This window comes from Melitaea cinxia, chromosome 3, assembly GCF_905220565.1.
Source record: "Melitaea cinxia chromosome 3, ilMelCinx1.1, whole genome shotgun sequence".
In the NCBI taxonomy this organism is placed as follows: Eukaryota; Metazoa; Arthropoda; class Insecta; order Lepidoptera; family Nymphalidae; genus Melitaea; species Melitaea cinxia.
The window spans coordinates 5,369,951-5,382,737 of record NC_059396.1 but is presented as its reverse complement, the minus strand read 5'-3'; the positions used below and the strand labels follow the sequence as shown (position 1 = coordinate 5,382,737).

At 33.7% G+C, this 12,787-nt stretch overlaps 2 protein-coding genes across 2 annotated transcripts; both read right to left on the bottom strand.

The window, feature by feature from the left end:
• Nucleotides 1–2,078: 2,078 nt before the first annotated feature.
• LOC123669102 (mannose-P-dolichol utilization defect 1 protein homolog) lies at nucleotides 2,079–3,574 on the bottom strand. Its single transcript, XM_045602739.1, has 4 exons — nucleotides 3,282–3,574; nucleotides 2,996–3,194; nucleotides 2,707–2,911; nucleotides 2,079–2,414 (listed from the first exon to the last, which is right to left on the bottom strand). Exons 1-4 carry the CDS (start codon nucleotides 3,367–3,369, stop codon nucleotides 2,163–2,165), a joined length of 744 nt encoding a protein of 247 aa, XP_045458695.1. The 5' UTR covers nucleotides 3,370–3,574; the 3' UTR covers nucleotides 2,079–2,162.
• A 1,332-nt stretch (nucleotides 3,575–4,906) lies between these two features.
• Nucleotides 4,907–12,209, bottom strand: LOC123669330 (UPF0430 protein CG31712). Its single transcript, XM_045602937.1, has 5 exons — nucleotides 11,906–12,209; nucleotides 11,662–11,821; nucleotides 10,403–10,603; nucleotides 9,438–9,521; nucleotides 4,907–7,979 (listed from the first exon to the last, which is right to left on the bottom strand). Exons 1-5 carry the CDS (start codon nucleotides 12,058–12,060, stop codon nucleotides 7,818–7,820), a joined length of 762 nt encoding a protein of 253 aa, XP_045458893.1. The 5' UTR covers nucleotides 12,061–12,209; the 3' UTR covers nucleotides 4,907–7,817.
• Between the last annotated feature and the right edge of the window lie 578 nt (nucleotides 12,210–12,787).

The following is a 12,787-nucleotide window of genomic DNA, read 5'->3' as shown; positions in this document are numbered from 1 at the left end:
TATTTTTTTATTTTTAAGCCGATTGACATGAAACAAACACTACGTATATGTTAAGTGAAGCTTATCACAATATATTAGTGAAAACTGGTATTTGCGTTGATAAAGGTTCCAGTTATATGTATTGATTATTATGGATTGCGTCATCGCCGATATACACTCGCGTGTAACTGAATCGACTCAAGCCGTATATTGGTACATAAGTTTGATTTTTCGAATGGCTTATCCGATTTTTGTTTTTTATTCGAAAGACATTTTTTTTTCATAAATATAGCAATTTTCAAATAAACAATGACAAAACTTTTTAAATAAATACGGTCAAACATGAGCGTTACAGAAATTACTCGTTGCGGTACCCACGAGTTGCGAGACTAAATCATGTATAAAAGCTCACGTGACCCAGATTTCTTATCGTAGGTAGAGGAAACTTACAGACCGTACAAAGACGTCCCATGCACGTCTTAACCGACCCTGACGATAGGATCACGGCGCTTAACGCCATATACACCACGCACAATACACACACACACCGCCCCCGCCGGCGAGGGCGAGATCCCCGCGTTCTTACGGCTCGCACGCGCCTAGGCGCGTAGCGGACCGTCCGTAAGCCGTCTCAGCGCTCCGCATAGCGCCTCCTTCACTCCGACGACGCTCTAAGCCGAGGTGCGATCTCGCTAGGAGACGTTAGGGCGTGCCTCTTCCCCACGAGCCCTCCCCTTCTTCCTTCACGGCCGGTGTCTTTAGTACCCGGCCCCCCTCACCGGTGACGCTGTAAAGGCCGCTAGGGCCAACAGCACTCCACAATTCGAAAAAAAAAAGATTTCTTATCAGTCACTCGTCAGACGTTGACACACTTCCAAGCTCCCAGTATTTTAATCGCGATCCATTGGACACTAACTCAGAAGTAGCGGCCCAAGTTGTAGCATTGTTGCATGCGGGCCATAATCAACGGCAAGTCGCTCGTGAACTTAACATGTGCCAATCAGCTGTTTCACGAGTATACAGGTTTCAAGAAACTGGTGGCTTCGTTCGGAGACTACAAACCAATAAACACCGGAGCACATCTGAGACGGACGACCGCTTCATTGTCTCAACTTCGTTGAGAAATCGTCATCTCACGGATCGGATAAGCCATTTTCCTAAAAATCGAACTTTTATACCAATATACGGCTTGAGTTGATTCAGTTGCACGCGAGTGTATATAATATATATTGCGATTACCAATGAAGTTTTCACTTCTGCCGGGCGGTCTTAAAAACAGACTATTTTTTTTGAAATAAGGTTTTTTTCATCTTTATTATTAGACTCGGTTAGGTATTGGTTAATATAATATACATCCATAAATATATAAATAATCAAATATAACTTTTTAGTCTTGATGTAATTTTTACACATCAATTTAACAAGCGTACAGCACCTTACTCACAAACAGGAACACAATACTGCTTGAAAACAGTATTATTTAGCCGTGATCTTCTGTAAGGTCGAGGTACAACCCCAGTCGGGCTGCTCCATATTTTGAGGAAATTCCTGCTGTGCCCTACCTCAGTTAAAACTAAAATATATTATTTTAAACATTTTCGTCATATCAGAAGTAGAAATTTTAGAAGCTATTGAACATTAAGAAAAAAGTGAGTCATAGCTGTCACTTAGCTTTGCCAAACACCTTGGCCAATTAAGCATAGTTACAATGCTGTGTTCAAATTGTCTATTTGAGTAAGCCGTTCAGATAGGCTACTACTTTTTCCGGCTAATCAGAATATTAATCATTTTGAAAATGACTTGATTTGAACATTTAACAAAGAGTAATTAATAGAATAACTACTTGTTAATTTTCTTTTTAACTCACTTTATTGACTCCAGCCACAATATGCCTTATGTCTGTCTAAAATATGATTGTAACTAATAAACCTCATGATATGGGTTAACCTATGAAATTCATGTTTCAAAAAAGTTTTTCATCTACTGTAGGTACTCATTTTCCTGCTTGTTTTTGCATTTTCTAAACGAAATACTTTTTAAATCTCATTTGTATTAAAAGTTACATTTTTAAAAGGGATTGTGAAATAAATAAATCCAAGTGATAATCAAAGTATTTAGTCAACCCCATAAACAAAACTCAATTAAAAAAAATGATATAAATTATGCTTAATAATATCAATTGACTATGTATTCTTCTTCTTTTTCTTACTAATATTTTTGGCAGTCTTGTCAACATTCCAGTACCAGAAAAGTTGCATAACCAAGGCACCATTAGCAATTGTTGTTACACAGTATGTTAATATGATAATGGAGTCTCCAGTTTCTTGAACAGACGTAAATATTCTTGCAATGCTGCCACCAAACAGCAACATACAAGTGATAGCTGAGAGCTGGCCAGTACTTCCATTTTTGTAGTTTGTTATAATTTGAATTGACTAAAAATGTAAACAAGACATAAATTATTATTTAATAAAACAAAATCTTGTACGATAAAATTAGATTTTTTTTCTTTGATTTTAGATTGATTGATTGGTTTAATGGCTTTCAGTTGTGCCAGAAAGGCATGGTTGGTGTTCAAACTTATAATTATGAACAAACAATTTGCTTATTATTTGTTTATCATTGCTAATCATCATTACAAAGATAAAATACAATTGGTATTTACACTCCAATATAAATTAGTAATATGTTCAATCAAAATAAGGATAAAGTTATGGTAAAACTTACTTTTGCTGCCAATATAATAGGAATATTAACAGCTTGCATCATCCATAGCACATCCTTTGGTGTATATCCACCGACTAGTGCCGATACCAGCCCTACATATGTTGCTAGGAATATAGTAGCTTTTACTGGAGCTCCTCCATAATGCAACACTAATGCAGCAATTATAGCCGTTTGAATAGCAAGGAATGTTCCTTCACCCCAAGCACTAAAACATGATTTATATATAATTATTTGAAATAAGAATAAACTAGGCATATTGTATTAATTTCAAAAAAGTTACAATACATACCTAAAAGGAAAATTCATAACATAACTATATGCAAAGTTTGCAGTAATTGCAAATAACTCTAAATATACTCCATAAATATTAATGCCTTCAGCACTCTTGCTACCAAGAATTTTTAAAATTTGTGGAACTTTAACCAATATGGAACCAAGTATTATACCAATTCCAAGGCCTTTGCTTAGCGTTGCCTTAAAACAGGGAACTAAAATGATAATAAAAAGTTAAATTCAATTTCATGAGATGGGTCAAAAAAATGTATTGTCTGTTGTTTTATTACTTCACTACTTACGGTCAAAAAAATTATACTCATTGAAATATTCATTGTAACACTTTTCAGATAAAACCGACAATATTAACCCCTTTAAAATATCTGCCATTTTTAGGTGTTGTATGTTAAAATGTTTATCCAATCATTAAAATAAAAATGAACTTATACATGTATATCAACAAATTACTGTATGGATAGCGTAATATACTTCTTTCTTCTTCCTTCTTTTATAAAACCGTAAAGCAAGACACAATAATTGATAAATCGTTTTGAAGTTTGAACTCTGATAGGAGTAAATCAGTAAATTGACTTGACGTGACATAAATTTGACAAGTGCCATTGGGACGTTGACGTGGTAAAACAACCATGGAGCTTAGAGAGAATGCTCCATGAGAAAACCGAAAACGTAAAAGTACAGACTTAGTCTATGGACTTAGTGACCTTAGCGTAGAAAATAATATATTTTATTATGATTTATGTCACTTTTTCAATTTATTTACTATAGGATTTTTTTTGATTCTCACTATTAAGTACAATGCTCGACTTTATATAAATGTTCGACATTGTACAAGTGCTCGATAGTGTACAAGTGCTCGACAGTGTACAAGTGCTCGACAGTGTACAAGTGCTCGACAGTGTACAGATGCTCGACTGTGCATAAATACTTAATTCCCATGATGTCAAATCAGGATGTCTCAAGTCTTCCAAATAAATAATTATGTTTGCTCGCAAACGAAAAAAAAATCGACTTCAATTACATCGACGAGTAATACAACGTAGATCGACCAAAAAATAGTCAAGTAACTACGTGTTATCAAAGATTACTCAAAAAGTAGTTACCTATAAGATCTCGATAAAATTTATATGTGACAACACGATAAACATCAGCTTTCGATTAAATTAAAAATTATCAAAATCGGTACACCCAGTAAAAAGTTATTGCGGATTTTCGAGAGTTTCCTTCGATTTCTCTGGGATCCCAGCATCAGATCCTGGTTTCCTTATCATGGTACCAAACTAGGGATATCCCCTTTCCAACAAAAAAAGAATGATCAAAATCGGTACATCCAGTAGAAAGTTATGCGGTATAATACAACGTAGGTCGACGAAAAAAGCGTCAAGTAAAAACGCATTATTAGATATTACTCGAAAGTAGTTGTTAGATATCAAATAAATTTAAATAGGACCAAATGACAAACACCACCTTTCGATCAAAAGAAAATTTGTCGAAATCGCTCCACCCAGTCAAAAGTTCTGAAGTAACATACATTAAAAAAAAATAGTCGAATTGAGAACCTCCTCCTCTTTTGGAAGTCGGTTAAAAAGGGAAGATATAAAATAGATATAGTAGTAGGGCACAGCAGGAATTTCCTGCTCAAAATATGGAGCAGCCCGACTGGGGCAGTACCTCGACTTTACAGAAGATAACAGCTAATACTGTTTTCAAGCAGTATTGTGTTCCTGTTGGTAAGGTGATCAGAGCTCCTGGGATTAGGGATTGGGTCGGCAATGCGCTTGCGACGCTTCTGGTATTGCAGGCGTCTATAAGCTACGGTAATCTCTTACCATCACAGGTGAGCCGTACGCTTGTTTGTCGACCTAGTGATATAAAAAAAATATTATTTCTAAATTATGAAATAAAACACTTTTTTTTATCTTGTAACTTTATTTTGATGTTTTTAATCTTTGACACAAATGATATTGTGCCTTTTTGCAGAAATGTAAGCAAAATATAATATTATTAAAATTGTGTAGATTGTATAAGCTGTAAAAGGAACAAAATGGAATTTAATTAAATTTACTTTCGAAAACTATTATGATTAAGAAAGATGGAAAATCTAATTTTACGTGGAATAATTTATGCAATTGGAAATAGGGGGACAAATAGCGTCTTTTACGGAATAAATATTCTAATGACAATGAATATATAAAAACTTGACTAAATATAATCTAAGATTATTGATATTTTAATGTACACCGAAGATTTATCTTCGGTTTACAGACAACAGACCAGACAAATTTTTGAATATTCACTGATTTGTAACAACCCTTGATCACACCATTGTTTATCAATATTTTTAAATTTATTACCTATTTACTTTGCAGTAGGCTTTTTTTATTTAACAAATATCTATATCTACATAACAACTATCAAAATATCTAAATTGTCTGAAGTAGTACATCCAGTCAAAAAAAGTATCGGGAATGTATAATTTGTTTATGGTTCCAAATTCAAATTTTTGTTTTTTTCTTGTTGTTGTTAGATTGGCACAACTATTTTCCATTTTGGCGCGGAGTTTGAGTTGCATCTGTTATTTATATTAAATACAGTGCTGTTTTTAGTTATATCATATCTAGTATGTATTTCGAATTTCATAATGGACAAAAACATCGAAGAAAGAGTGTCTTACATTTTGCATCACCAATGGAATTTGTCCGAGAATGTTGTGGAGATAATGAAAATGTTACAGAAGGCTTACGGTGAATCGGTTTATCAAAAACTCGTGCTTATGATTGGTACAAAGCGTTCAAAAGCGGTTGAGGTGTGATGGATTTGCCTCGCTCTGGTAGGCCATCAACGTCTGCAACTAAAGTTAACATCGCAAAAGTGAAGGAAACAATGACTGAAAATCCTCATTCAACTTTTGAGAGAGATAGCCGCCTAACATTCCGTATCTCATGAGTCGATCCGTACTATTTTAACTAATCATTTGGGTATGAAACATGTTGCCGCTCGGCTAGTTCCAAAAGATCTGAATTTTCTCCAAAAACCCAATCGCATAGAGTCGCTAAGGACATGCTAGAACGAGTCAATTCCGATCCAACACATGAAACGCATTGTTACTGGTTGACAAGACGTGGGTTTACGAGTTTGACATGCAAACTAGTCAACAAGCGTCGGAGTATCGTCTTCCAACTGAACCGAAACCGAAAAAACCATGCTGAACTCGTTTTAAAGTCAAAGTCATATTGAGTGTTTTCTTTGACTATCGCGGGTTTTGTGCACTCAGAATTCTTGCCAGAAGGTCAACTGGTAAATAAGGAATACTATTTGAGCTTTATGCGGCGTTTAAGAGAACAAATTCGACGAAAAAGGCCACATTTGTGGAAAGAAAATTCTTGGATTTTGCACCACGACAATACGCCTTCGCACAAGGCCATCATTGTGAACGAATTTTTGACCAGACACAACAAATACCATCGAGCAACCACCATATTTATCAGATTTGGCTCCAGCCGACTTCTTTCTTTTTCCTAATCTCAAATTACCACTTCGTGGCACACATTTTCAATCGACATAAATAATAAGACATAAAGAATTCACGGCGAGAACAACTCAATTCCGGAAACAGCGTTAAAAAAATGTTTTGATGATTGGATTATTCGTTGGCGTAAGTGTATCGTTTCTGCAGGAGCATACTTTGAAGGTGATAAAATAAATTTGCATGTATAAAAAACCGTTTGCGTATTATTGATCTTTTCCCGGTACTTTCTTGACAGAGTGGTATAATTCTCAACTTTTTATTAACTCTTTCAAAATTTTAAGGCATTTGAGAACTGATTTGTTTTTGAATTCCATTTGATGAATGACAAATTTTAAGTAGACTCCAAACATTGCATTCAAATATATTTTTAACATGAATTGTGCATGGAAGTGAAAAAAATCCTTTAAATTTAATAAATATTACTTTGACAGGAAATAAACAAACATTCTGTATCAATAATTCATTTCTATACATAAAGAACCCATAACATTCTTGTTCATTTTAGTTCTAACCAAAATCAAACCAGCTACTTTGCCTATGCAAAAGTTATTGAATATTGCAAGATTAAAAAATCCGAAGCACTTTTTTTTTAACTAACATTTTGTATGAACAAAAGGAGATAGGCCTTCTAGTCTTATCGCCTATTTAAATATTTTTAGTAAATGCTGAAGTTTTCAAATGAATAATTTTTTAATACATTTTTGAAGTTAAAATAATAAACAAAAGTTTATCCATCTGAACTACATGAAAAGTTTCTATGTGGACGGATCTCAATGAAGATTTTATTGTTCTTTCAGTTGTCGTGATGTTATATTTTTTTTTAAATAAAAACACTTTGTATAGATAAAATAATGTACGAAAATCACTTATTTTGTCATTCTTATTCTTTTTCCCTTTTACTGTAATTTTTGAAATTGTGGGCTTGAATGTACCTATATTTATAACATAATGAAAATTTGTAGCAATGATTTTTTTAATGAAATATTATATTACAATTTTATAAAATGGATAAGTAAGCAAATATAAATTATCAAGTTACTAGTGTAATTATCAGTAACCAAGAATGTTGTCTAGGGTTCCCATCTCAAATCATATAATTTTTAGGGTAATGAAAATGTGACATTAATTTATTGTAGTTTTAAAGTAACTCTCATTACCAATGGTATTTTTTTTTTGTGTTTTTAAATTATGGGATTGACACCCTCCACCCATTTTATGACACATGGAAACTCTACCTAACTCAAAATTTATATTAGTTTAACTTAGCTTAAATCCAAATTAGCATAACCCATCAAAGTGGCTTCAGTGAAAAAGACAATTTGGGTCTTGAATTATTTTTCCCTAAAATTTTCTTTTGTTCTTCTTTTATTCTCTTTTCTTGTTCTTTTTTCAATTTTTGTCTTTCTTCATCCATTTTTCTTTGTTCTTCAATCATCGCTAGTCTTTCTTCAGCCTAAAAAAAATGATTATTTTTTATAATTATTACTATAGTTAAAATTGCTGATTTTTGTCTACATTTGATGGTTAATAGATTCAAATATCTGTCCTTGTGAGTCTTCCCACCGTGCCTCGGAGAGCACGTTAAGCTGTCGGTCCCGGTTGTTATCATGTACGACTAATAGCGATCATCCAACAAGAAGCTGCAACCACTGCAGTAAGACTAAAGACTCACAAACTACTGTGTTCAACAGGCACACCACACATTAAGATTCTGGAAGACATAGCCAAAGACATTCCGTTCATGGAAGCACCAAATGACGGAATACAGATCAAATATATTTTTGATAAAAAATACAAAATACAGCTGGAAGAGGATTCACGTGTAGCCTCAATTGGGCGAGACCTGAGTATCTTCACGGATGGCTCAAAAACGAAAACAGGGTCAGGAAGCGGTATCTTCTCCGAAGACCTAAATATTAATATATCACTACCCATTGGTACCTATAGCACAGTGTTTCAAGCAGAGTGCTTGGGTATACTTGAGGCAGCCAGAACAATCGGGAGGAGGAACGTAAAGGATTCCCACATCCGTATACTATCGGACAGCATGTCAGTATTACAGGCACTGGATAGTAACTCGACCACGTCAGGTATAATCTATGAATGCCATAACACCCTGATGCAGGTAGGTGAAAATAATGACATCACACTGCAATGGATCAAAGGTCACAACAACACACGCGGTAACGACAAGGCAGATGAGCTAGCAAGAAGGGGGTCAAGTATGACGGCTATAGGGGCCGAGCCGATTATACCGTTACCTTCTTGCTGGCTCAAAGGCCAAATTCGACAACGCATGAAACACAAACATATCACACTATGGTCCGAAATTGAGGACTGTAGGCAAGCCAAGTTGGCGCTGCCAGAAATTGATGCCAAATTGGCAAGAATTCTAATAAATCTGGACAGACGCCAACTGAGACTAATAACTGCGGCACTGACTGGACACGGTCCGTATAACAAACACCTATTCAATATGGGCATTACCGACAGTCCCCTGTGCAGAGCTTGCATGGGAACAGAAGAAACGGCTACGCATGTACTTCTTTACTGTCCAGGTGTAGCGGCTTACCGGGCACAACATCTTGGCACCCTGAAGACACTTCCGGAGATCTTCAAGAAGCCAAAAAAGCTTCTGAAGTTTCTGGAGGAGCTTGGGTGGCAAGAGTGAACCGAATCACTCCCACACACGCAAAATAGGCGCAAAGTCGTCGAGTTGCGGAAACCAGCCCGTGTTAACCATACCATACCATACCATACCATAGCGATCATTACTATTGTAAGGAATATATTCGCCAACCCGCATTGGAGCAATGTGGTGGATAAACTCTGATCCTTCTCCTACATGGGGAAAGAGGCCTATGCCCAGTAGTGGGATATTACAGGTTGAAGCGCGTTAAATTTTACTTACCAGCTTCCGTTGGGCTTCCTCAATCTTTCTGTTATTTTCCGCCATGATTTCCTCCAACTCTTTCCTTTTACGTGATTCTTCCTCCTGTATGATAGAAACATTATATTAATACAATATTTAAAACATATTTAAATGCAACAAACATGAAATATTGTATGTAATATAAATTATCAAAAATTATAAGAACATCAATGTTTACATAATTATGATTGTAGACAAATCATTTTTATTTTTATATTTTTGAATTGCCTGCTCTAAAAATATGATTTTGTCCCTAAAACTATTTGTATTTGTTGTGCAATACAGCAAAGTGTTATCAATAATTTTATTTTACATACCTATAAAATTTTTGTGTCCTACAACACCAGTATAATATATGACGCTACTATGCAATCTGCCTGAGTATAACATAAACAGTATTGGTTTACAAAAAATATTTAACAAAAATACCTTCAGCTGTCAGGCCTGGGTCCTCAAGCTGCATCTCCTTAAAACGCTTAGCTCTTCTTGCTCTTGATCAGTCTTCTGACCTGACTTATAGACTACGTGACTGCCAAGGACAGTCAAGTGAACAATTTAAAAATGCTAGCCGGTCACCTTTATGGCATTTACGATACAACAGTTCATACAAAAGGAATCTGTTTCGTAGGTGCAAATGACATGCATGTTGTTATTGAATGTAAAAAATGGCAAGACATTAAGATTTTTCAATGAGTGAACAATTAAGAATTCAATAAAAAATTCTTGTAAGCACTCGAACTACACCTGACTGGACCTTTAACAGATATGATCGAAAGAATACTTTTATTAGTCTCTTCTGTACAAAGTTGGTATAATAAACATTCAACATTATATGCAGTTGTGTAGGCTGTGAGAACAAATCAGATTGTTCCCTCAGTGTGTCACATGTAAGAGCAATGTATCATTGCTTTTACAGATGACTGACGGGTGGAGAGCATAATTACCTGTCGTGCGAGCTCCTCCTGTCGCTGCTGTTCTCTCTGTCTCTCAAGTTCTTCCATCATCTCTTTTTCCATCTTTCGCTTTGCCTCTTCTACTCTTTTTGCAACTTCTTGTTCTATTTCATCTTTACGCTTCTCTAATTCTTCTTCTACTCTCTTCTTTACAAGTAGTTCTATTCTTTTTGCTGCCTCCTCTTCAACTACCTGAAATTAAAAGAGATTAATTGATTCTATTTAATTTTATATGATTAACATAAATTATTAAAACTATTTTATGTTTTAAAATTACAAACAGAGAAAGTTTTGAATTTATTTATATGTATGTACATATTATGCAATGTATAAAAATATTTTTAAGAATAATTTTTACAGAAATAAGAATTTGCACTTATATAAGAATGGTTTTATTTTAGCTAATTTTGAAATTTTAAATTTAGTTTAAAAAATTAGTTCATCAGATTCAGTCAGAATGTGAAAATGTGTTACAAACGTTTTTCTCAAACATGCCAGGTGAAATTTAAATTAAAAAAAAAATTAGAATAGTCCAAGAAGTGTCCTTATCTTTTACTGACCTATTCTTATAGCTACCAAATATACACGATAAATTTCATATAAATCGGTTGAGCCATGTTTTTTAACATATTTCTATACTACAGTAGATTATAGATTACCTCAGAAAGTTAGTCAAATTATTGCATTTCTTCAATTGGTATTCAGTTAAAATTCTTCATAGCAACTTTTACTGATAGTAGGGAATATATCCATTAGCCTACATAGGAGCAGCATGGTGGAATAAACAATGAACCTTCTCCTACATGGGGAAAGAGGCCTATGCAGTGGGATATTAGAGGCTGAAGCTGAACTATTCTTTAAATTCCATTTTAACTAATTTATCACACATATAAAGTGAAATGAATCAAATGAATACACTTTTAACACACTAACTGACACAGAACATGAAATACTAGAATTTTAACTTGTATTTCACAACAACATTTTAACATATTATAGATGATGGCGGAAATTTTTTATTAAAAATGTTTATTACGCATGAGGAACAGATTTCAATGTAAACTTTATTTTATTAACAAAAATAGCCTTAATAGGTCGTAAGTTATAACACAAAACAATAATTGTTCAGTTGACTTAAAACGAAATGTTTGAAATATGAATGTTTTTATTTTTAATATTAGTGCAAATATGTAAATATTGTCATATGACATCATATACTTGTATGTTGAGGTTAAAACTGAATACAGTACCTTTTGTTCTGCTTCTCTTATACGTCTTTGCCTTTCCATTTCAGCCAGTCGGTCTACTTCGTCCATTTTACTACGTCCTTTGGATTTCTTTCTACTTGTTCTATTTCCATCGTATGAACCGCCACTACTTGTCGTCGATGATGCAGAGTGCGATCTCTTTCTGCAATATTTTAAGTATATCTTAAAGTAATACTCAATTAGACGTATTTATAGAAATTTAAAACTAGTTTATGCGTTTAATTACCTTGATTTGGAACTCCTTTCTCTAGTTTTCTCAACATGTTTAGAACTTCTACTTCGTGATGATGAGCGATCTTTTGAACGGCTCTTCTTTCTTGAATGTTTGCTGCTTTTATGATGCCGTCGTGGTGTTTTACTTCGGGACCTCGATCGACCCATTTTCAGTATATTATAATTCGTATAAACTTTAAACTATTCACATGAAATAACAAATTGCCAAAACACAATTATTGAGACAAATCAACGCTTCCATTTTTTACAGCTTAAAACTAACTTCACTTTAGATAGTTGTACTAGCATAATATAGTAGGTATAACAAGAAAATCTATTATGAATAAAGCTGAAAAAGCGCGGGTAATTATAAAAAGAATAGTATGGCAACATTCATTTAACATTCAGTTGAATACTTTTTGATTAATATAAAGGTAAAAGCCTAGTAATTAAATGTATTTATTTTACTCATTCTTTTTACCGAATAAACAAAATAAAAAATATATAATATAAAATAGAAATTTGGTTTGGTTATTTGCATATTTCCTTAAAGTACATAATTATATATTGTTTAAGATATAGTTTAAATACTAAATTTCTAATTACACAAAACAAGAAGTTTTAACGTTTAGTAAATTTGTTATTTTTAACGTCAGACAATAATAAACAAATATGCCTAGATTAGCATCGAAATTAAATTCGTTATATTATAATGCAATGTAATCTATGACTAAAATATAGTAATTGTTGTTTTACTTTACAAATCTGACATTATTGAGAATGAAGTCTGATTTCAAAGGCTCATAATTTTAAGTCAAAATACTATAAATTATAAGATAAATCATTCTGGTCCACCGTCCATTTATTTATACTAAAAAATAATTAATGATTAGAT

Excerpts from the sequence above, each read along its gene's own strand:
- LOC123669102 (XM_045602739.1), bottom strand. The coding sequence starts at position 3,369 with ATGGCAGATATTTTAAAGGGGTTAATATTGTCGGTTTTATCTGAAAAG. Across the intron at positions 3,195-3,281 it reads TGAGTATAATTTTTTTGACC|TTCCCTGTTTTAAGGCAACG; the intron begins GTAAGTAGTGAA and ends TTATCATTTTAG. Across the intron at positions 2,415-2,706 it reads CTATTATATTGGCAGCAAAA|TCAATTCAAATTATAACAAA; the intron begins GTAAGTTTTACC and ends TTACATTTTTAG.
- LOC123669330 (XM_045602937.1), bottom strand. The coding sequence starts at position 12,060 with ATGGGTCGATCGAGGTCCCGAAGTAAAACACCACGACGGCATCATAAA. Across the intron at positions 11,822-11,905 it reads GAAAGGAGTTCCAAATCAAG|AAAGAGATCGCACTCTGCAT; the intron begins GTAATTAAACGC and ends AAAATATTGCAG. Across the intron at positions 7,980-9,437 it reads AGGAAGCCCAACGGAAGCTG|GCTGAAGAAAGACTAGCGAT; the intron begins GTAAGTAAAATT and ends CATTTTTTTTAG.